This window comes from Anguilla rostrata, chromosome 14 (assembly GCF_018555375.3).
Source record: "Anguilla rostrata isolate EN2019 chromosome 14, ASM1855537v3, whole genome shotgun sequence".
In the NCBI taxonomy this organism is placed as follows: Eukaryota; Metazoa; Chordata; class Actinopteri; order Anguilliformes; family Anguillidae; genus Anguilla; species Anguilla rostrata.
This window is the reverse complement of record NC_057946.1, coordinates 165,001-189,835: the sequence shown is the minus strand read 5'-3', so window position 1 is coordinate 189,835 and position 24,835 is coordinate 165,001. Positions and strand designations below refer to the sequence as shown.

The following is a 24,835-nucleotide window of genomic DNA, read 5'->3' as shown; positions in this document are numbered from 1 at the left end:
GTTCTGCAGGTTTTCAGGAGGATACAGCATTGTTCATGGTCTCTGTGTCCAAAACATTATCCTTAAATACAATTTACAGTAAAATGTTCCCCATAATCCCTCTTTGGCCCATAAAAAGTCTGTTAGAGTAAAATTTACAGTTAATAAAATTGTAATTTTACTTAGCATATGTGTAACTTTTTCCTTCATATTTCCTTTCAGGTATTTAATTTCCATTTTATTTTCTCATGCTCACAGGTGGATTGTACTTCAGGTGTGCACACTTTTAAAAAATACGTAATAGAGCAATATAATTCTGCAACATGTAGCAGACCGAAAGCAATACAAAAATCTGTCTGGGCTAAAGGGGGAAATGCTCGGTTCTAGGCTGCCAGATATAACCGATGTATAAAACATGGGAACACTCCTTGCTTCCATTCTGTCCAATTAGTTAGGGTGGACTGAGCACAAAAATGACCTTTGTGTGAATATAGCAGAAAAGCCTAACTTAAATCATCTCTGCCATTTCTTTTCCAAATGAGTAAAATACTACTTAAGAATTAATGTTATTTTTTTCAAATGTAATCTCTTTGAGATGTGCGCAAGTCGCTCTGTGAAAGATGCACTCACCTTCAGTTGGGTCATGGTGTGTGAAATGATGTCTTCTCCTCCGGCACAGGGCTCGAGCAGTGCGTCTGATTCGATGCTTTGAGCCCCGCACAAGTGGGCCATTTTATACAGGAGCGCGGCCCTCAGCGAGGGCAGCGAGGGCAGCGAGACCAGCAGACGCCGGCTGCTCTCCGTGGGAGGGCAGCACGTTCGCTCACTACGTCATGAGCAGTCTCACCCCGGCTCGGCTCTCCTAGGTAAGTGGAGGCATATTAGCAGCTCTTCTTAATGCCTCAAAAGGGTCAATATTTAGCATTGAAGGAGTGTGAGCTGTCGTGTTGTATAGTCAGGGTATGGGGTTTGGGGTCAGTTCAGTTTGCTTCCCCTTATAAAAAAAGAATATGCTGAAATGTATTGTAAAAATGTGGACTACATTACAAATTATAATGCTACATTTATTTCCTAATGTTTTATTTTTAAATGTCACTATCTGAAAGTAGATTTGTATATTTGCTAATATATTGTGAAGTGTTTTATAATATCTTAAAAATATATTGAAAAGAAAACCAAGGATGAACTCTAAACTTTAGGAAAGTTAGGCCGGAACACATCTGCGACAAATGATCAGTCCTCTAATAATAAAATTGCGCCAAACATTTAGTTTAAACAGCATTTAAATCAGCGAGTTACACTTGGTTTTGAATAAATGCACCTTGTCCAGGAGCATTGTTGTGCAGCTGACTGAAGAATATCAAGCAATAAAGTCTAAAAATGTCTAAAATTATGTTTATTGGTTAAAATGTCTAATTAGCTATTTGCACCCATAGCCATGGTCATGCATGATAAGTGGTGGCCATGCATGAGAGTGGAGACATCTCTGGTTCGGTGGCCATACATGAGAGTGGAGACATCTCTGGTTCGGTGGCCATGCATGAGAGTGCAGACATCTCTGCTTCTGCTCTGAAACATGGTGTCATTGGCCTGCTTCTTTTCACACTGCAGCACAGAGTGGCGTCAGAGGAAGACCTGTCATATAGCCAGCAGGGGGCGCAGTCAGAGACAGTAACTCAATATTACATTTAACAAGCCACATATTTTCAGGTATATTGGTACGAAGAACATTTACTAGTCCATCAGTCCATTGAACTGGCGCTTTGCAAATAAGCTTTTATCATCATAAAGAACTACAGTAATTCAAAACAAGGATAATTTCTTCATTTTCTTGGAAAGTGTTCAGATTTTCTGGAAGATTATTTAAAGCGGACAGCTGAGAAGGAATCTGGGATCATCTGCATAGTTGGAAATCTGTCTCAAGATCATGAATATCTAAGCCTTTTTATAGGGATATTGTTTCTAGTTCAAATTATAAACATCCTTGTTGGACACCTCTTGATAGTTTCAGATATGAAGCCATTGTTAATGTTGCAGTCTGCTAAATAACTTTTACCCATTTTATGAGTGAACCAATTTTTTAAAATTCAAGACATCTGTAAATTTTGTTCCACGTAACTTTATGAAAGACCTTTTCAAAATCTGAACACTACTCCTGGTTTCTATTCTTTAAGTGTTTTCTAGAAGATGTAGAATATGGTCTCATATAAAGAAAGTCATCAAGTTAAATAATACTTTCTATGACGATTAGTAGCTTCAAGGCAATACAGTCCGATAATATTATAGCATCAAAGCATAATATGGATTATGTTATCATTATCAGTGGCAGATTTGAATCTACCTTGATGGAAGTAAAATAACAGACATTCTTAACGTCCAAATGTATGAAGAACCAGGAGGGAGACCTGAGACTTTTCAAGGTCACCATGATAAATTCATCATCTGCCACCAAATTCACGTGGTCATTTGTTCTAATTAATATCAATTCTAACGATTAGCCAGGAACTCATATGAAAGACTAGACACTATCTCTGCAGTGTCTGGATAATCCATTTAAATTCAAATTCATTCAATTAATCATTAATTAGTGAGTCAATATAATTCATTATATTGACTCATATTTGTATTAAAAAGCCTCAGTGTTATAATAGCCCATTCAGCCAGCACAGGGCATTCTCCTTGTCCAGACAAATGCAATGAAAGCCCTAATATTCACTTGGCTAAAGGTCCCTGTGACACAAGCCCAAAGCATAGATTTGTATGATTTTAAGTACCAGAACTTTCCTCTGACCTGGACTCATTATAATAGCTTCAATTAACAAATAAGAACAATTGTGCTGATGCACATTCAGTGAAGTGACATTGTAACTGCTGGTCATACTCATCTTGTGTTTGTTCATGTCCTTGGGTCAGTCTTTATGAAAAGCTTGTATAAGCAATGGCAATGTCATTTTCCTACAGCTCCCATTAAAGCTGTAGTGACCTATTAGGATTGAATAATTACTTCTTCATGATTGTTTTCTTTATGAATGAATAAAAGCACTAATGGCAAAATATGCTCAGAACTTTTATGTTGAATTATTGTACAAGCATTTTGCAGGTCTGAGGAAAATATATGTATTTTAAATGCTTTAACCCTTTAGAGGCTAAGCAGAATTATTTAGATGCTGAACTTTTAAAAGCCTCCTACAAATCCCAAATTTTCAGTGAATAAAGCAAACCTGTTCCAAGCAGAAATTTCATTCTGAAAATTTATATTTCTTCGATGTTGGTCAAGAACCAGAACATCAACTGGGAGGTGATATGGTCAGGAGACCAAAGGCTTTTTGGACATACACAAACAACAGTGACTTTGGCTTATGCTGAGAATGACCATGGTGGTGGATCTTTGAGTTAATGGGGTTGGAGATCTTTGAGGTTATGGGGTTGTGGATCTTTCAGGTTATGGGGTTGTTTTGCATCTACTGGTCCTGGCACTCTTGTTAAGGTCAGTCAGTGAACACATGAACTCCAGTGAGAGCCAAGATGTTTTAGGCTCCTCACCAGGAAGCTTGAACTGGGCTTCAGATAGATCTGTCAGCAAGACCACCATCTCGGTCATACTTCAAAATCAACCAAAAACATTTGGTCAGTAATTTTGGTCAGTAATGTCTTGATTGATTGTGAGGTATTCATGATATTTGAGGCCAAAATTACTGCTTGGAAACAATCATCTCCATCTCCAGACTTACACCTGATTGAACATTTGTGGACTGAACTGAAACCCCGACCAAAGGATCTGAAGGACCTTGAAAGACTCATTATGTCCAATAATTTCAAAAATGTTATGAATGACTCATTTGTGTTGAGAGGTGCACAAATCACTGAATCGCTGGAAAAAAATTTAAAGCTCTGGAAAGTGTTGAATCTCCAGTCCTCACTCCAGTTTTGACTCTGCCTGGACATACTTTCTATTGTTTTATTCTGTGTTCTGTATTCTATGTGTTAATCTCATGTTTTATTATGGGATGCATTTTGTATCACATTTGATTGAATGAAAAGTGCTATATAAATAAAGCTTGATTGATTTTATTTTATATTAAATAGCAATTAGTAATTTACTAAAATATCATAATAAAATTGAATATCATTTTAGTAAATAAAATTTCAGTAATATTGTTCATTACCTGGATTGTTAATTTTGAGCAGGGTATACCTGTATATGTGTGTGAATGGCTTCCCATGTTTCCCTTGTAAAGACAGAACAGTTGCACTTGAGTGGCTGACAGAGGACAGGTTAATACCCACACGTGTACACAACAATGGCAAAAATAATAAGTCACCAATGTACACGCACTTTCCTTATTAATCAGGAGCAGAGCCCTACTCCCCTACAGCAGAGTCCTGCTCCCCTACAGCAGAGCCCTACTCCCCTACAGCAGAGCCCTACTCCTCTACAGCAGAATCCTACTCCCCTACAGTAGATACCTGCTCCCCTACTCCCCTACAGCAGAGCCCTACTCCCCTACAGTAGATACCTGCTCCCCTACTCACCTACAGCAGAGCCCTACTCCCCTGCTCCCCTACGGCAGAGCCCTACTCCCCTACAGCAGAGCCCTACTCCCCTACAGCAGAGCCCTGCTCCCCTACAGCAGAGCCCTGCTCCCCTACAGCAGAGCCCTACTCCCCTACAGCAGAGCCCTACTCCCCTACAGCAGAGCCCTGCTCCCCTACAGCAGAGCCCTACTCCCCTACAGCAGAGTCCTACTCCCCTACTCCCCTACAGCAGAGCCCTACTCCCCTACAGCAGAGTCCTACTCCTCTACAGCAGAGTCCTACTCCCCTACAGTAGATACCTGCTCCCCTACTCCCCTACAGCAGAGCCCTACTCCCCTACTCCCCTACAGCAGAGCCCTACTCCCCTACAGCAGAGTCCTACTCCTCTACAGCAGAGCCCTGCTCCCCTACAGCAGAATCCTACTCCTCTACAGCAGAGCCCTACTCACCTACAGCAGAGCCCTGCTCCCCTACAGCAGAGCCCTACTCCCCTACAGCAGAGTCCTACTCCCCTACAGCAGAGCCCTACTCCTCTACAGCAGAGTCCTACTCCCCTACAGCAGAGTCCTACTCCCCTACAGCAGAGCCCTACTCCTCTACAGCAGAGTCCTACTCCCCTACAGTAGATACCTGCTCCCCTACTCCCCTACAGCAGAGCCCTACTCCCCTACTCCCCTACAGCAGAGCCCTACTCCCCTACAGCAGAGTCCTACTCCTCTACAGCAGAGCCCTGCTCCCCTACAGCAGAGCCCTACTCCTCTACAGCAGAGCCCTGCTCACCTACAGCAGAGTCCTACTCCCCTACAACAGCACTCTCTACCACCACCATCAAAACCCCAAATGGGAATATCTTTTGGAAAAATGGTGTTCCATCCCTCTAGTAGAGTTCCAGAGACTTGTAGAATCTATGCCAAGGAAACTGTCCTGGTGGCCTGCAGTTTCCTAACACCTTACTTAGACACTTTACACAGGACAGGGATCAGCAACTCACGGTCCTCGAGGGCCAAGAACTGCTGGTTTTCCACCCTCCCTTTGCCTGGGAGTCAGGTGTGAAGACAGTCTGGTCAATCAGTAGCACTAATTACCCGGGAGAAAAGAAAACCAGGGTGAGAGTTGTTGATCCCTGACATAGGGGTTTCCTTTAATTTCTTACCCATATGTGTGTGTGTGTGTATACATATATATATATATATATATATATACACACACACACACACACACACACACACACACACACACACGCATGCACACAAGCACGCACACACACAGTATATTGGAACACAATTACCACCATATTATACCCTCACCCAAGAATAAAAATTTGGTTTAGACCCCACGCCAGTTCTTACCTCTAAGGCCACTGCAAGAAGAAGCATCAGCAGGCAGGGACTTGGCCGTATTACAGTTTACTGGTTATCAATTTGTTTGATATTCACATTTACTTTTAAAACATTATGCCCTATTCTTCCTAAGCTGACAGTTAGAAGTATTTGAGCAGTTTTTGGACATATTTTAAGAAATGTATGGTTAAACTATTTAGAATTCTTCCATATTTCCAAAATGAGAAGTCTCAAAACTGGAAAGAGAAAGTAAAATTCTGTCCAGAAGATGGCGATATTATGCAGTATGTGACTGTTCTGCAATGTTCGAGTGGTTTGTCTGACTACCCACTGAAAAAAGTGCGGCAAAAGACTGATAATTTTGTAATTAATCAAGCCATGAATTTGCATAATGATTTTTGTATTAACACTGTAAACAATAGGCTAAAATAAGACACATTGCAGAGTCCTGTGGGTGTAAGGATTTTTTCTCCCATGATTGAACCAAAAATGCAGATTTAATGACATGACAAAAGAAACATCAGTTGATACTGACAATTTTTTTACATTATATAGGTAGAAAACAGGAAGTATGTGTGAAATTTGCCAATGCATTTTCTGAGATAAGACAGAAATGGCATTTGATCTTTCTTCAGGTAAGAGTGAGATAGATAAAAAAGGAGACAAAGGAAAGTTGAAAAGATCAGTGGACAACCATCAATATTTTAAAAATCATAACACAAACCATAATGTTAACTACTGACCTGAAATAGTTTCATGTGTGCACATGTGTGTACCAACACTTGAAGAATGTGGAAAAAAAAAAATTGCAATCGTACTGCCTAATGTTACCTGTACAAGAAGTGTATCCTATTCTAGAATAAGGTGTAAAACAGTGGCTCTAAAATAAGTTTCTCATGGCTTTGCCTTCCCAACCTTACCTCGTGGCTTTGGGCGCTGGCCTTCCCACACGCCTAACCTCTGCTTTGGGACGATATTGGCCACTCCTATTCTATGGTTTTGGATGATACAGTCTGGGCCTTCCCTAACTCTTGTTGGATGTAATCTGCCTTCAACACCTACCTCTGTGGCTTTGGGGATGATACAGTCTGGGCCTTCCCACATCCTTAACTCTCTATGGCTTTTGGGATGATACAGTCTGGGCCTTCCCACACCCTCTGTGGCCTCTGCCACTTGGAACAAAATGAAGGCAACATGGGATAAAGCTGTCTATCATCTCAGTGACCCTGAAGATGCACTCATTTCAGAGCCCGTTTAGCCAGGGGTCTGTACCCCCATCCTTAGACAGCCACAGACTGCAGGCTTTTGTTACCAAGCTCTGAACTGATCAATGAAATCAGATGACACGGTGATCTCACATCTCTGGAGTCCTGTGCCTGAATTGGTTGCCGATTTTAGGATAAAAAGGTCCCACTCCAGACCCATAGATGCAGAACCCTGCATGAAGTCAGATATTAATACACGTTGCGTTCTGCCGACACAAGCAGAATTATAATAACAGAATTATATCTATTTTAATAACCAGCACATAAGGTGGCAAACTGAAGGATGGCCTGTGCAGAGTTCACTGCGTACAGGGCCAGTACATCAGGCACAGATGGACTAGGAGCCACAAAGCTACGAATGACAGCACAGCTGGAAAGTAATGGACTTGATGCCAAGCATTGGCCAAGACGTAGAGAACACAAAATAATGGCTTGTTGTGAAGGGCATCATGGCGACTAAAGGGGACATAAGAAGAGGATTACCAACTCAGTTTGAAGGTCAACACAACACTCAGTATCTGCAAAGAAGATGGTAAAAACAGACCTGTGTTTGAGCTCTATTTCTTGTGCTATTTCATGCACGTGTATGCATACAGTCCTGCTCTTCCTATTTATTATGTTCCATACGGTACTGTACTTCCTGTTTATTCTGTTGCATATGGTACTGCACTTCCTGTTTATTCTGTTGCATGCGGTACTGTACTTCCTGTTTATTCTGTTGCATACGGTACTGCACTTCCTGTTTTTATACTGTTGCATACGGTCCTGCTCTTCCTGTTTTTATACTGTTACAGGAAGAACAGGACCGTATGCAACAGTATAAAAACAGGAAGTGCAGTACCATATGCATTTATTCTATTGGGTTCATTTGAACACATCTACTGTGGAACACTACACTCCATCTTATGACTGACTGAGCACTGCTAATAAAAACGCCACTCCGTCCTCTGGAGTAATACAGACTGCACACCTCTTCTGATCGGTTTGGAGACAGACATAAAACATTTGGAGTTTAAATTACGAGTGGCATGGTGAAGCCAGTGGTTGCTGGACTGAAGTGAAGCTGCCATTCCCCACTCCACGCTGTACAGCAAAGACATTACAGATTCAGGGCTGTGGGGGTGGGGAGGTGTAATTGGCTCCATCTCAACATGGTAACAGCGATCAGTCTGTGGGTTGTATTAGTTCCCCTCAACACCGCTCCAGGTGCCCAAAGCTGGTTGTTATTGTGGCCTGACCAGTGAAATCTTCTATGGCCCCACACAGCCCATAGTGTGGAACAGAGGCTTCTGGGTAAATACACAAGCAGCTGACGCGGTCTGTGCAGCACAGCGACGACTCAAGAAGCAAACCTGGGAGGAAATAAAAGGGGAACTCACAGGTGAGGCAAGCCACTTCCTGCGACCAGGAACTATACCAAAGATAAGGCCTTTCTTGTCGATGGTTGGTACTAAAAAGGTCTTGCTTACATGCTTATTTTTGAGCCAGGTAAACACTGAGCCAGGTAAAGACCAAGCTAGGTAAACACTGAGCCAGGTAAACAGCGAGCCAGGTAAAGACCAAGCCAGGTAAAGACTGAGCCAGGTAAACACCGAGCCAGGTTCCTGTCCTGTCAGCTAAGATCAAGAAGAGGCGACAGTGGACACAAAACTGGTTGATTGAAGACTTCAGAAACGTTGCCTAGTCCGATGAATCTCAATTTATGCTGACATGCAGACGCTAGGGTCAGAGTACGGGGCGACATAGCTCAGGAGGTAAGACCGATTGTCTGGCCGTCGGAGGGTTGCCGGTTCAAACCCCGCCCTGGGCATGTCGAAGTGTCCTTGAGCAAGACATCTAACCCCTAACTGCTCTGGCGAATGAGAGGCATCAATTGTAAAGCGCTTTGGATAAAAGCGCTATATAAATGCAGTCCATTTACCATTTAGAGTATGGCCTGAACATTAGGGATCCATGGATCCTTCCTGACTCGCAACAAAGGCGCAGGCTGGTGGCGGTGTAATGGCATGGGGAATGTTTTTTTGGCACACATTCCAAGAAAACACTCACACAAGCAAGAGTTGAGAAGAACAGAGGAGGGGCATCAAACAAGCTAAGCCATGACCTTCCTGCCCGGATTAAAGGCGGTTCCAAACAGGTAACATTCCAATGACAGCACATCAGTCTGCTGCCCCAAAAAGAAAAAAAAAGAAAAAGCCATTTTAACCTCTCCATGGATGTCGGCTTCTTTCAGCCTCAAGCCCAACGGAGGTCAACAGAATCATTTTTTAAATCTGTACAGAAGATCGTATTATCCGGGGCCACTGACACAACATACAGTGTCATTATTATTATTTTATTTTCCATATTTGCGGTTAACTGACTGGAGCAAGGTTTAGGCTTCTGAGGTCTTTGAGCTCAAGTGTACATTAGCAGCATCTTACCTGGGGATTAGGACTTCCTTAATGTTTACCGAGCTGTAAAGTACTGCAGTAGAACAGGTCGGACATTCAGAGCCAAACCACATTCTCCTGGCATGTCAAACTTAAAAATAAATGCTGTTCATGCATGCAGGTTTTCTTAAAAAACAAATCACTTCACTTCCAATGACACCGGCTAAAAGTTTTGGTTTTGTGTGAACAAACTGGTCCTTCTTGACAGACGGCTATATGTCAGTGAAAGGAATGGTGACAATTAGGCAGCTGAATGTCAAGCCAGCTGGAAATGACAACAGTAGGCCTGGTTTATCAGGAAGTGACTGAAGCCACTGGTAGGTTGGAGGCAGGGCTCCATGGAGCCAGCACTTACTAACCAGGCTGAGGACTGCACCTGATACAGGCTCCACAACCCTTAGGCTGCAACCTGGGAGACTAAGAATCCCACCATCAAACCCAGACAGAGAAGCCTTTGCATTTAATTTCCTGGCATAACCAGCACCCACATGTGAGATGACGTGGCTGTACTGCTGTGCTGGGGTCAAAGCTATGTCAATATAGGAAACTACTGAATGGAAAGATCCTACTTTTTTGGGGCTAATTTCATTTCCTGAATTGAAATGGAATTTGACCCCTGTTATGCTGGTCCTCACCGAGGTTTACCTGAAAGACTGAAAGGCAAAAAAAGACCTGCAGTCCTACTGAGGAACAGTGAGAGTGAGAATGAGGCAGCAGTTTCTGGACTATAGCATTCATATGGCATATGCAGTGATACATAAAAAAAACATGCATTACATAACGTAATCTGAAAAGAACTCGCAGACAAACAGAACAAATTAGGGACACTCCAGAGAGTCCCAATCCCTGGGCCACCAGTACTCCGTTCAGTATTGTGGGGATGTGGCGTGATTTTGTCACTTCCTTATAGCTTTAGTGTTCCGCCCTCATGCTGATCCCATCCCAAAAACGCTGCATCACCCATACCAAAAACACCGCATTAACCCATCCCAAAAACACCACATTAACCCATCCCAAAAACACCACATTAACCCACCCCAAAAACACCACATTAACCCACCCCAAAAACACCGCATTAACCCACCCCAAAAACACCACATTAACCCACCCCAAAAACACCACATTAACCCACCCCAAAAACACCACATCACCCATCCCAAAAACACCACATTAACCCATCCCAAAAACACCACATTAACCCATCCCAAAAACACCACATTAACCCATCCCAAAAACACCGCATCTCAGCAGCACCATCTGATATCCATGTTCATTTAGCTAATTCCAACACACTCTCTGACATTGACACATTTTCTTTAGAGTTTCATTTCATACCTGCACTTTATTGTTCTTTCTTGTCAAGTCTAACACGTTGACTTATAATACAGTAAAACTGTCAAAGATACCAAGGTGTGCACATAATATCAACGAGAGGGCTCGTTAGACTGATTATGCTATGCATGCCATTTGTACATATACAAGAGTTTGATTCCCAGGCAGGACAGTGCTGTTGTATCCTTGAGCAAGGTACTTAACCTGTGTTGCTTCAGTATATATCCAGCTGTATAAATGGATGCAGTGTAAATGCTGTGTAAAAGAGCTGTGTAAGTCACTCCGGATAAGAACGTCTATTACATTCCTGTAATGTAAGGTACCCAACTCGATTACCTCTCCACACACCTTCTACTGAAAGCATTTTCAAAATCCATCTGACATATTACTCTTGTTAGCTTATTGCACTGCTTTATCTCAACTATAATACTGATATGAGCACTGATATGCTTGGTGCTAAACATTCTGTGAACACCATCCTCATAAAAAATAAAGGAAAACCACAGACCCCATTACAAAGCACACTGAGGTTAGATTGAACATAGTCTGATAGCAGATAACAGTATGCAGAAACAGGTGGGTGATCAACAGGCCATATTTTCCAGGAAAAAGACGCTTCTGGTCAAATCAGGGCCCTATGGGTGCATGCGATCGGTGTTCCAACAAAATACAGCACCAACCCTTTTCCACGCTTTGCCATGGATACAGTGTAATTAATGGGTGTGACTTCTGGGTGTCTTCAGCGTAGTCCGGCCTTTTGAACCACTCTCTGCAGAGAGTTTTGCTGTTAAATATCCTCCTCAGTCACTGAGGCCGCAAGGCTGCATGTGACAGAAGTGAGGAAACGGGCCCCGGGCCCCAGGCCACGGGCCCCAGGGGCTGGCACAGGGCGATGAGGCTTCTGAGCGCAGAACAGCAGTCTGTACATTTGTGCCATGCAAATGAACACACAATTCATTCTGGCTTCCTCACTCAGAAAACACTGCTCCGCACATGCACCTCAGTGTGCTCTACTTTCCGAACACACCCACTCCCACTGAAATAATGCAAAAACTCCAACAACTAATATTTGTAACATCCATTTTCGTGAGGACTTCAACTATCAACAAAGTGGCTTTGCTAAGAAGCTAGCGCTAGTGCTGGTGCAGAGCCTTCCCTCCCTTCATCTCCCTCCCAGCTGCTGCTGTGAGGGACACCGCTGTTTGTGGCAGAACAGAGGCGCGACGGATCAGTAAATAAGTTAGCTACCATTAGCTAACCAAATTTCAATAACCTCCAAGCATAAATATCAATCAATTAGCCTTTCTTCATTTTGGTGTAATATCTGGAGTTTGAAACAGCTGTTGAGACTAATGTTAGTGTACAGTAGCTCAGTGTTACATTACTGCACATTGAATGACCTTCAAGTTTAACTATACAATGGTAAAGCCTAGTTTAGTTGCTTTCTATCGTGTTGTTGGGTAGTTTGTTACTGTGCAGATAACCTGCTCTAACCTAGCGACAAGGAACAGTGTACACACAACATGAATATTAATTGAGATAAATATTAATGAGTGCCTGCCCTGTCCATGTCTGCTGAACAGATCAAAATAACCTTTTTTTTATTGCCATTTTTCTCCCATTTTCTCCCCAATTTAGTCGTTATACCAATTCCCCGTGTGTAACACGTGTGGAGGTTCACGCTATCTCCCCCAGATCCCGGCTTCCCACTCGCGAACACTGCCAACTGTGTTCGAAGGAACGTCTGACCAAGCCGGAGGTACCGCTGCCGGGGACTGAACCCGGGTCTCTGCGGTGGTAGGCGAGTGCTTTTACCTCTACACTACGCAGACGGCCAGATCACAATAATCTAATAGTGCTTATTACTATAATAGTTATAACTTTAAAGAAATGTTAAGACGACAATAAATTGTCACTCCTGGGGAATATAAGCACAATTTGAATCCAGTCTCCTGGACCTTTAGCATTACAGTCATTGAACATGAATGGGCCTGTGCCATCTTGCTTATACAGAATTTTTGTATTCCTGAAAAAAACAGAGATACTCAGTCCTGTGAGTGTCTCAGGAAGGAGGATACCTGTGATTAAAAGGCTCTTTTCACCTTTACACCTGCTTTTCTGGAGGCACACCTGGCAGGGCAGTGAACCTCATACACAGGGATGTTTCTATAAAAAAACCCATCATCTCAAACCTATTGGGCGCCGATATGACAGCCAATCAGCAGTGAGGCCATGCAGCTTTGGCAGCAATAATTATTATTGCACTGAAAAAAGTTGCATAATTATAGTCACATTTTTTTCACCCAGAACTAACTGGAGAGCCAACGTTTGCATGCATGTTCAAAACAGGCCTGGATGCCTGCTTCCTGAAATATACAATCCCACCCACAAAACTAAAATAACATACATGGATAATTGTGCTACTTCACTGATAACAATCCTGCTCCCTTCTCAGCTGTTAAAGGCCATTTAACGCATCAGTGCTTAAAAAAGACATGAAAGCTGTGAATACATTAGCAAACAAAAGAGACCTCCATTTTCATAAAACATAAAAACATAACAGGCCAATTAGCCCAGTGGGGCAACTCATTTACCTACAGCCTAGGGTCTGGGCTTTTCTTGCACTGCACATGAGTACGCAAAGCCTTCTTCAAATAAGTGTATCCATCATGAGCTGGAGGTACACTGTAAACTGTACACTGTAAAAAAAAAACTTTTTTAAAGTTAATTTTACAGTAAAATACTGGCAAGTGGGTTGCCAGAACTATATAAATAATAGTAACAATATGTTACGGTAGCAGGCTGTATATCTAACAAATGTTAAATGCATATCAGGGGTTTTACTGTAAATAATACAATTGTTTACACTTCAGCAATTTCATACCTTTGCTATTTTACAGACTTTTACCATAAAATTCATGGACATTTTTACAGTGTAAACTGACACTGCAGCAGCTAACCCTGCAGCCCAACGCTGCTGCAGCCCAATGCTGATGCTGCCCAACGCTGATGAAACCCAACGCTACTGCAGCCCAATGCTGATTCAGCCCAACGCTGATGCTGCCCAACGCTGATGAAACCCAACGCTGATGCTGCCCAACGCTGCTGCTGCCCAACGCTGCTGCTGCCCAACGCTGATGCTGCCCAACGCTGCTGCAGCCTAACACTGTTGCAGCCCAACGCTGATGAAACCCAACGCTGCTGCAGCCCAATGCTGATGCAGCTCAACGCTACTTCTGGATGCATCGGCACAATGCTAATGTCCCAGCAGGCAAAGGGACAGGAATGCGACCTTTGACCCCCCCGATCTGGTCTGCACAGCGGTGCAGAGCTGCAGCAAGGCTGGACTGGGACAGTCAGGAAGTAAAAGGAGCAGAAAGAAGAGCTAAGCACAGACCTACAGTTAGAGTCATCTTTATTTACAGTGTCCTGGCTGGAAGGACTTAAAAGAGATGAAATGCTTTAGGTTCACGTTTTCAGGATCCATGATTCACTACACAGTTGACATTTTTTTTAAGTTTTTTTTTTTTATCTTTGACTTTTTTAATACAGAATCCATTCAGCTGTAATGTGAACGTTTCGCAGCAGAGCCCACATGTGCTCTACTGGTACAGGGAACAAAGAAGAAAACAAAGAAAGAGAAAAGGCTTATAAAATGAAATCTAGCCTACAGCACAAAAAGAAAAAAGTGAAGAAAAAACAATACAAATATGGGAATAAAAAGAAACCACTCTTCCATAAAAAAGCATGTCTTTTTTTTCATTATCTTCCTCATCAATATCATTATCGTCAGTAATATGTTCAGAATGCAGGGTGAGGGACAGGAGGTGGGACTGCGGTTATGAAAATAGTGTGGGAGGGCGAAAAGACTGTGAGTCTGTCTGTCTGTCTGTGTGCGTGTCTGCCTGTTTGTCTGTATGTCTGTCTGTCTGTCTGCGTATGTGTGTCTGTATGTCTGCGTATCTGTCTGTCTGCCTGCGTATCTGTCTGTCTGTCTGCGTGTCTGTCAGTCTGTCTGCATGTCTGTCTGTCTGTCTGCGTATGTGTGTCTGTATGTCTGCGTGTCTGTCTGTCTGTCTGCCTGCGTATCTGTCTGTCAGTCTGTCTGCATGTCTGTCTGTCAGTCTGTCTGTCTGTGTCTGCGTGTCTACCTGCCTGCGTGTCTGTCTGTCTGTCAGTATGTCTGTCTGTCAGTCTGTCTGTGTCTGCGTGTCTGCCTGTGTGTCTGTCTGTCTGCGTGTGTGTCTGTATGTCTGCGTGTCTGCATGTCTGTCTGTCTGCCTGCGTATCTGTGTGTCTGTCTGTCTGCATGTCTGTCTGTCTGTCTGTCTGTCTGCCTGCCTGCGTGTCTGCCTGCCTGCGTATCTGTGTGTCTGTCTGCGTGTCTGTCTGCATGTCTGTCTGCGTGTCTGCGTATCTGTGTGTCTGTCTGCGTGTCTGTCTGTCTGCCAGTCTGTCTGTCTGTCTGCGTGTCTGTCTGTCTGTCTGTCTGTGTATCTGTGTGTCTGTCTGTCTGTATATCTGTGTGTCTGTCTGCGTTTCTGTGTATCTGTTTGTCTGTCTGTGTATCTGTGTGTCTGTCTGTCTGTATATCTGTGTGTCTGTCTGCGTTTCTGTGTATCTGTTTGTCTGTCTGTGTATCTGTGTGCCTGTCTGCGTGTCTGTCTGTCTGTCTGTGTATCTGTTTGTCTGTCTGTGTATCTGTGTGTCTGTCTGCGTGTCGGTCTGTCTGTCTACGTGTCTGTCTGTCTGTCTGCGTATCTGTCTGTCTGTCTGTGCCTCTTGCTGCTCAGCTGGATGAACTGGGTCAAAGGCCCCCCCCCCCCCCAGGCTGAGGTGAAGGGCCAGAAGAGTCCTGACCCTGCCCCCCTCCCCACAGAACGTCCTCCCATTGGCCAGGGAAGAGTCCTGACCCTGCCCCCCTCCCCACAGAACGTCCTCCCATTGGCCAGGGAAGAGTTGTGGGGGCTGGGCCACAGTTGTCCCGGCGATGCAGTTTGGGGGAGGAACAGCACACACACTGCACAAGGCCAGAGTGACCGGAGGGAGAAGCGGACGGGTGAACGGGCAGGGCAGAGTGGTCCCGGGCAGCCTGCTCTGGAACGCACCACCCCCCCCCCCCCACACACCTCTCCGTCCCCCCATCTCACCGGTCCAGCTCTTCTTCATCAAGTGCAGAACAGGTTCGCACCGCAAGGGAGGGGAATGACAATCCGTGTGAGTATTCCAAATCAATGAGGGGGGGCAAAAAAAACAAAACAAAAACACCAAGTAATGAACCGGTCAAACAACCAGCTCATCTCCTCAACCCTTCGGCAGTCGGGCTGAACCGATCGCAGTCCATAATTTAGGTCTGATAAAGAAGAACCATTTTTTCCTGGGCGTGGCTAAGTCAGAGCTCCGCCCACAAGCACAAGCAGACTCCATATAGGTGCATTTACACGCACGCACGCACGCACACACACACACACAAATGCATGCACACAAACACGCACGCACGCTCGCACACACAAATGCATGCACACAAACACACGCACGCACACACAAATGCATGCACACGAACACACGCACGCACGCACGCGCACACAAATGCATGCACACGAACACACGCACGCACGCACGCGCACACAAATGCATGCACACACATACACACAAACACACACACATGCGTGCACACACACGTGCCTGCAAGCACACACGCTCACACACACACACACACACCTCTAAGGGGCTGTAAGTGTTCCTTTGTGTGCAGCGCAGACAGTGTGGGTGAGGCTGACTGACACCAGGCCTCTCCCCCCCCCTCGTCTGTTCCACAGCAGTTCCAAAACTGAACGAGTCCCCAAACGTGCTCCCCCTAAACTGACAACCATCATGTGTGTGCAGACAAATATACACAGAGATGTAATCACACACATCTGCACAGACACACTCACACACTCGCACACGCCCAGTCGCACACACAGACACTCAATTTGTATGTCCATATATTCCAAGAATAAAATCTTCTAAATAAAATACATGTATCTGTGAATACCTGGGAGGGGAAAGAGGTACAGAGAGAGAGAGAGGAGAGAGAGAGAGGTAGAGAGAGAGAGAGAGAGTGAGAGGTACAGAGAGAGAGAGAGTGAGAGGTACAGAGAGAGAGACAGAGGGAGAGAGAGTGAGAGGTACAGAGAGAGAGAGAGGCAGGAGGAGAGAGAAGAAGCAGTGGTGGCCTCAGTGTGCTGACCGGCCGATAGTCCCAGACTGAGCGGGGCTTGCGCTGTCCTGTAGCGCCTCACCCGCTACCTCATTACCCAGCAGTTCCACATCCGCTGTCCTTTCAAACCATATAAAAAACAAAGAAAAAACACACAAGATTCCAAGAGCCCCGATCACTGTTCACGAGCTGTCCGTTAGCGAGGCTTCAACTGTGTCCTGAAGATGGGGGGAGAAAGAGAGAGATGTAGGGAGGGAGGGAGGGAAGAAGGGATGGGTGGTGAACAGACGAAGATGACCTCCATAGAGCAGAGGAATCCAAATTCCAGTCCGAGAGAGAGGTGCACACTATTGAGGTGGGAGGGGCCGCGGGCCGGGGGCGGGGCTAAGGGAGAGTGGGAGGAGCGCGATCAGTCTGGCTGCAGCGGTGGGTGGGACCTGTGTGTCATTTTGGCCAGACGAGGACAGGGTGTCGAAACAGAGAAACGAGGGAACGAGGGAGCGTGTCTGATGGAGGGATGTCCTCCTCTGCTTTCCCGTGCGCTCTCTCTCTCTCTCTCTCTCTCTCTCAGCAGTACAGGGATCCCTCTGTTCTCCCCAGGGGGCGGGGCTGCCGCTGATGGTCCATCATACCTCCAGGAAACGCGAGCTGCTGGCCTTGGTGTGGAACGGCTCGGACCACATGCGTCGCAGGTCCCCCTGAGAGAGAGAGGGGGAGAGAAGGAGAGGGGGAGGGGGAAGGAGGGAGAGAGAATTTAAAAGCCCTTTATTTGGATGCTAACCATTTCAAAACAATGACAAATTCTAAATAATAACACTTCTTGATTTAAAATTCAAGCCTCAACTGAATTCAGAACTGACCCGAACTCTGAACCATAAAGCATCAACGACAAATCGCTAATTTGAACCAATCACAGCATTTTGAAGTGTAGAACAAACTTTTTTCTGATTGGCCGAATCAAGTCAGTTGCTGACTGTTATCTCCAGTTATTATGGGCGGAGCTAAACCCCAGCCTCCTGTGGCTCAATGTGCCCCCCTCACCTTCAGGTAGGCCATGGTGAGCAGGGGCAGGAGGGTGAAGGGCACCAGGTACAGCAGCGCAGGCTGGGCGGCACGGTGGATCCTGGAAGCCACGGTGGCAGTCAGCAGACCTGCGGGAGAGAGGGAGCACGCGCGATCAGACCCCGGAGAGAGAGGGAGCACGCAGAGAGAGGGAGCGCGCGCAGAGAGAGAGAGGGAGCACGTGCAGAGAGAGAGAGGGAGCACGCGCAGAGAGAGAGAGGGAGCACGCAGAGAGAGGGAGCACGCGCAGAGAGAGAGAGGGAGCGCGCGCAGAGAGAGAGAGGGAGCACGTGCAGAGAGAGAGAGGGAGCACGCGCAGAGAGAGAGAGGGAGCACGCAGAGAGAGGGAGCACGCGCAGAGAGAGAGAGGGAGCGCGCGCAGAGAGAGAGAGGGAGCACGCGCAGAGAGAGAGAGGGAGCACGCGCAGAGAGAGAGAGGGAGCACGCGCAGAGAGAGAGAGGGAGCACGCGCAGAGAGAGAGAGGGAGCACGCGCGGAGAGAGAGAGGGAGCACGCGCAGAGAGAGAGAGGGAGCACGCGCGGAGAGAGAGAGGGGCGCGCAGAGAGAGAGAGGGAGCACGCGCAGAGAGAGAGAGGGAGCACGCAGAGAGAGGGAGCACGCGCAGAGAGAGAGAGGGAGCACGCAGAGAGAGGGAGCACGCGCAGAGAGAGAGAGGGAGCACGTGCAGAGAGAGAGAGGGAGCACGCAGAGAGAGGGAGCACGTGCAGAGAGAGGGAGCACGCGCAGAGAGAGAGAGGGAGCGCGCGCAGAGAGAGAGAGGGGCGCACAGAGAGAGAGAGGGAGCACGCGCAGAGAGAGAGAGGGAGCACGCAGAGAGAGAGAGAGGGAGCACGCGCAGAGAGAGAGAGAGAGAGCACGTGCGGGGAGACAGACAAACTGACTGCCCGTCCACAGCTTTGCCAAGGAGGTGGATAAATACTAAAACTGCTGTGGCTACTGTGGTTGCTGTGACTTGTGTTTCATGTGTCAGAATCAAAGGCCTGACTTACCTATCCATGCAAGTAAAACAGTTTTAAAAAACACAACGTTACCAAGTCATTCATGTAATGTTCATGAAGTTCTACATAAATTTACATTGAGGCATTTAGCAGACACCCAAAGAGGACACGACAGAAAAGCTGCTGAGAGAACTCGGAGAGAACGCGGTATCCACGGCGCTGAGAGAACGTGGTATCCATGGCGCTGAGAGAACGTGGTATCCATGGCGCTGAGAGAACGTGGTATCCATGGCGCTGAGAGAACGTGGTTTCCACGGCGCTGAGAGAACGCGGTATCCACGGCGCTGAGAGAACGTGGTTTCCACGGCGCTGAGAGAACGCGGTATCCACGGCGCTGAGAGAACGCGGTATCCACGGCGCTGAGAGAACGTGGTATCCATGGCGCTGAGAGAACGCGGTATCCACGGCGCTGAGAGAACGTGGTATCCATGGCGCTGAGAGAACGCGGTATTGGTTGAGAGAACAGGGTATCTCTTGAGAGAGCAGGGTATCTGCTGAGAGAGCAGGATATCTGCTGAGAGAGCGGGGTATCTGCTGAGAGAGCGGGGTATCAGCTGAGAGAGCGGGGTATCAGCTGAGTGACCGGGGCATTTGCTGAAAGAGCGGGGCATTTGCTGAGAGAACGCACGGTCCTACTTACCCACGAAGTATCCGATGAGGGTGCAGTGGAAGTAGGACACGCGCTGCATGCGGCCGGACATGTTCCCCGGCCCCACCGCCTCCCCGCTCGCCTGCTTCTTGTAGTTGTCGTAGCGCAGGACGAAGCAGAGCAGCAGGCCCGGCATCACGATGTCCCCGATACCCAGCATGGAGAAGTGGCTACCTGTGGAACTGAGAGACAGAGACAGAATGTTTATTGTTTGTTGTACCCATGCTTTGGCAATACGTATATACACTCACCGGCCACTGCATTAGGTCCACCAATTCAAATGCAAACTACACCCATCAACGCAAATATCTAATCAGCTAATCACGTGGCAGCAACTAAATGCATTTAGTCATGTAGACATGGTCAAGACGATCTGCTGAAGTTCAAACCAAGCATCAGAATGGGGAAGAAAGGTTATTTAAGTGACTTTGAACGTGGCATGGTTGTTGGTGCCAGACCGGCTGGTTTGAGTATTTCAGAGAATGCTGATCTACTGGGATTTTCAAGCACAACCATCTACAGAGTTTACAGAGAATGGTCCGAAAAAGAGAAAATATCCAGTGAGCAGCAGTTCTCTGGGCGAAAATGACTTGTTGATGGCAGAGGTCAGAGGAGAATGGCCAGACTGGTTAGAGCTGATAGAAAGGCAACAGTAACTCAAATAACCACTCGTTACAACCGAGGTATGCAGAAGAGCATCTCTAAACGCACAACACGTCTAACCTGGAAGCAGATGGGCTATAGCAGCAGCCACTCCTGTCACCTAATGAAATGGCCGGTGAGTGTATGTGTATAAATATATATATATATATATATATATATATATATAGTTCATGCCAATAAAGCTTATTTGAATTGAATTGAGAGAGAGAGAGACAAAGGGGGGGAGAGAGAGGGGGAGGGGGAGGGAGGGACAGAGAGAGGGGAGGGGGGAGGGAGAGAGAGAGGGGAGGGGGGAGGGAGGGAGAGAGAGAGGGGGAGGGAGACAGAGGAAGGGGAGGGAGGGAGGGAGAGAGGAGAGGGGAGGGAGGGAGGGAGAGAGAGGCCCTGTTCAGACCTGTACTTTGTATCCAGATATATCTAGACTGTGTCTAGATTCAGTCGAGACGGATGTCAGTTCACACCTGGCATCAGAATGTGTCTCCACGTGTCTCGAGTGACCACTTGTGATCGGATCTCACTTCCCCGCGCAATATGCAAATAAACACATACATCATTTCTGTTTGCAACGCGCTTTTCGAAATTTTCAAACGTTGTAGACAAAGCCAGCTTACGCGATTTGAGAACCAACAAAAATTATAGTTCTATCCACTTCCATTTTGCTCCAGAAAACGATGTCAGATAGGTCTATTAGCAAACACATGGCTTAGCTATGCCCAGAAGTCCTCAATAATAATAGTATTTTCCAAGAAATTACGAAAAATCGTTGACAACGGTGCAGCGTCTTTTACTGCTACCACAGAGTGAATGCGTAAGTGAATGCGATAAGAATATTTTCAGTTACGCTGACCTATAAAATGCTATTCCAAAAGCAAAATTAGACATGTCATACATCGTTAGAAAGCTTATACTCTCACCTGCTGAATAAATGAATTGTCAATCAAGCCAGACTGTACTAAAAAGGGCGACAACGCCGTAAAAAACACGTGTGGTATTACGCACAGCTATCTGGAAGGTACCCAGGCATCACAAATGCCTGTATATTTCACAAACGGATTGTCCAAGACAATATATGACCACTCAGTCTCAAAAGGGACATCTCTATGCATAAAACCAATGGTAAGGTTGTATATTTATTCAAGATTTAGTCCCAGATATTGACTGTAGAATGACATGGTATCATTTTTTAAAACTTTGTCTCGTTTATTTCGTTATTCAGTGCGGCTTCTTGTTGTTTCGCACTTTAATATGACGCCGTTGGCGTGCCAGTGAGTACGTACTTCCGCTTATGCAGAGGATGTCAGCTGACTAGGCGGTCCTTCAATGTGGCCCACTACGCATTCGTAGGGGTGGGCGATATGACGATATTAGATCGTGAACTATTAAAATGTCTCCACTATTTGCCTTTCCAGAGAGATTGGGAGTATCGGGCTACAGTGAAACTGCACATTCTATCAGTTGCACTGACAACGCTTTTTTTTTAGTACTTTCGCGATTTTTTCTGTGCCGGCAGAAGTGGTCCAGCGCTATCTTTTGGTTGCTAAGGGGACGTGTATCGACTACCCCATATAAATGAATGGAACTTGACATAAATTTGCTAGCATACTGTAGAAGCGTCTTGCGCATTTGAGATTAATATGAGAAAGGGTGGTCGCTATCAGCACGTCTAGAAATCCGTACATATTCACTTTTGTAAACCAAGTCGCAGGTCGCAAAATAACCGTTAGGAAAGCAGTTTGAAATTATTAAGCAACGTCATAAAGCAACGTCATTGCTTTTAATGGGTTGCGATGAGATAATTCAGAGCGTGTTGCTTGTCTTAAAGTTGATATTGTAAATAAGACTCTATTAATGTTCTACATGCATATGTATGAAGTCGGTTTTTTACATTTAGACAGTTTATTATGTGTATTTTTTCACAGGACTTTTATTATAATAATAGCAATAGTAATAATAACGATGCTACCTATTAAAGTTACATTACATTACATTACATAAAGTTCTCTCTAATAAATATGTACTATACATGTAAATACACTACCGGTTAAGGTGGTCGATACACGTCCGCCCCCTCGGGTGGTCGATAATAGGTGCTCTCACTCTAGCTAGCCATATAGTTACTACAGGTGCACCGTGGGTCTGGACGGTTTCGTGCTTATTTGACAAAATAAGCTGACACTACAGAGGAGTTGGTCCCTAAAAAAATTTGACGTCTGTGATATGGAACTGGTTTGGCTTTTCCAAAACCAACACGGTGCAAAACACCGTTATTTGTAAAGTTTGCAAAGAAAATGTTTGCACATCAGATGGCAACACGACAAATCTTTTTAATCACCTCAAGAGAAAGCATTGGTGAATGTTAATACTTTGCAGAACTGCACTTGATTAAAATCTGGTACTTTAGCCCAAATGGTCTCTGTTATTCTCTTTTTTTAAGGTTTTGTTTCCTTGAAGGGCAATATTTTCTTAAACAGGGATATTAGTTTGATTGCACTGTTAATTAACTTGCAAAATAGTCTTAAATTCCAAGATGAAAAAGAATTGTGATCATATTGTGTATCGTGATCATGCCTGAAAAAAATTGTGATATGATATTTTTGCCATATCGCCCACCCCTACGCATTGGTGTTCACACTGCTAAAAGAATGTGGCCATATGCGACCCAGACCACCTTCGAATGTGGTCTGACGCCGGGCACCCACCGCACGCGTAGCGTAAGCGGCACGTAAGCAGCACGGCGAAGCGGCGCGGCGCGTAGCGTGTCTCCACTGGTTCCGTTTGTGTCGCGCAAAGGCTTGCTTAAAGCTCTATATTCATAGTAGCTCTCGCAGTCTGCAGTGGGATTACATCGTGTATTTCACGTTTGTTCACGACTGTTGATTATGGGTTAAGTGAATACTTTGGTGAGAGACCTTTTTCAGTTTGTTAATTTGGTAATATTTCGTTAACTCATGTAAATACGTGAGAAAGTAAACGCTTTCAAGAATTACCATAAGCTTAAATCGCAACGTAGCCTGCATAATAATCAATCTCAAACTGTATTACTTTATTTGCTTGGTTAACAAGCGTGCCAATTTCATGAAGAATATGCAATGATCATAATAATAATAAATAATCCGTAATCAACCATTGGGAATTCCCGTGTTGTCTTGTCATTCACGTCAAAACATTTATAGGATCAGATTTGGTAAAATCAGCTAATCATCAAAAAGATGAACAGCGTAACAGTTTAATTTTGAAGGGATATGAACACCACAACGCCATGAACACCGGAAGCTTTGAAGTACAAGTGCAATAAAGGCTTGCTTACAAATTCATTTATAAAATAGATGCATTTTCATCGGCAAGACCACTAAATAATCTGATTTTTGTAAAGCTCTGTGGATTATCTGATTTTTATTAACAAGCCCTTTTTGAAAGCACGGCGAACGAAGACATCGGAGAAGTCAAATAGGCTGAGTAATGGCTGGTTAAAAACTACCTTCCAACACTCAAGCTAACAAACCGCTGCTCGGTGCATTCACTTCTACGTCATTCAATAGGCTACGTCTTTCTGTGGTGTATTTTCAAATTTACCCCACCCCCTCCACAAAATAAGATAGCGAAACTAAGTTTGCCTTTTCCCCAGGTTCCAGTTTTTTTTTTTTTTTTCTGCAAGGACAATACAAAAACGAAAAGGCTTGCATTTTTTTAGTTGCTTATAAAATATCTGGGAGGTAACTAGGGACACACCCCCAGTAATATAAGGATGAAATATAAATCAGAGCATGTATACCTAGCATTTTAGAGCATATTTCTGTGTATAAACAGGCCATCGCGAGCTTCGCAGCCGGTACGCGACGCGTTCGCATCTGGTGGAGACGACGTCGCCCAATGCCGTTGTAATAACAGTACTTCAACTACGCTTCAGTTACGTGCGTAATACGCGCGTAGTGTGCTCGCGGTCGATACGTGTGCGGTGGGTGCCCAGCTTGAGTGATCGGATATCAATGCGTCCTCGGTGCGTTCATACCTGTAGTTAGCGCTGTCCACTTGTGATCGGATGCCCAAGACGCATTTTAACGCCAGGTCTGAACAGGGCCAGAGAGAAAGGGAGAGGGAAAGACAGAAAGAGAGGGGAGCAGAGCGGTGTCCCCTGTACCTGGGGAAGACCAGTTTTCCGGGGAGGGAAAGGCGGGGCACATCCCGGCCCACGCCGGGTCCGAGGTGCAGTTTGCGCGAGAGCACGTCCAGCGGGTTGTCTGCAGGCTGCGTGGCCACCTTCACCATCACATTGCTGTTGAAGATGTAGGCGGAGAAGAAAACCTGGGGGAGTGGAGAGGGAGGAGTCACACATACGCCAAACACACTCCACTCCA

The 24,835-nt window shown here is 45.4% G+C and overlaps 1 protein-coding gene across 2 annotated transcripts in view; it reads right to left on the bottom strand.

Annotated features, from left to right (window-relative positions):
• Positions 1-14,282: 14,282 nt before the first annotated feature.
• sppl3 (signal peptide peptidase 3) overlaps positions 14,283-24,835 on the bottom strand; it is a 20,383-nt gene continuing 9,830 nt past the window's right edge. The window contains exons 7-11 of one of the 2 annotated variants that reach the window (XR_010325232.1): positions 24,619-24,782; positions 19,809-19,999; positions 18,128-18,237; positions 15,238-17,784; positions 14,283-15,055 (exon numbers count right to left, since the gene is read on the bottom strand). Coding sequence is in view for 1 of the 2 variants with exons in the window: in XM_064307134.1 (XP_064163204.1) it covers positions 17,713-17,784; positions 18,128-18,237; positions 19,809-19,999; positions 24,619-24,782 (537 nt within the window). In the remaining variant the exon portion in view is untranslated. Of the gene's footprint in view, positions 17,785-18,127; positions 18,238-19,808; positions 20,000-24,618; positions 24,783-24,835 lie in introns of both variants that reach the window. The other variant, XM_064307134.1, reaches the window with a different exon arrangement.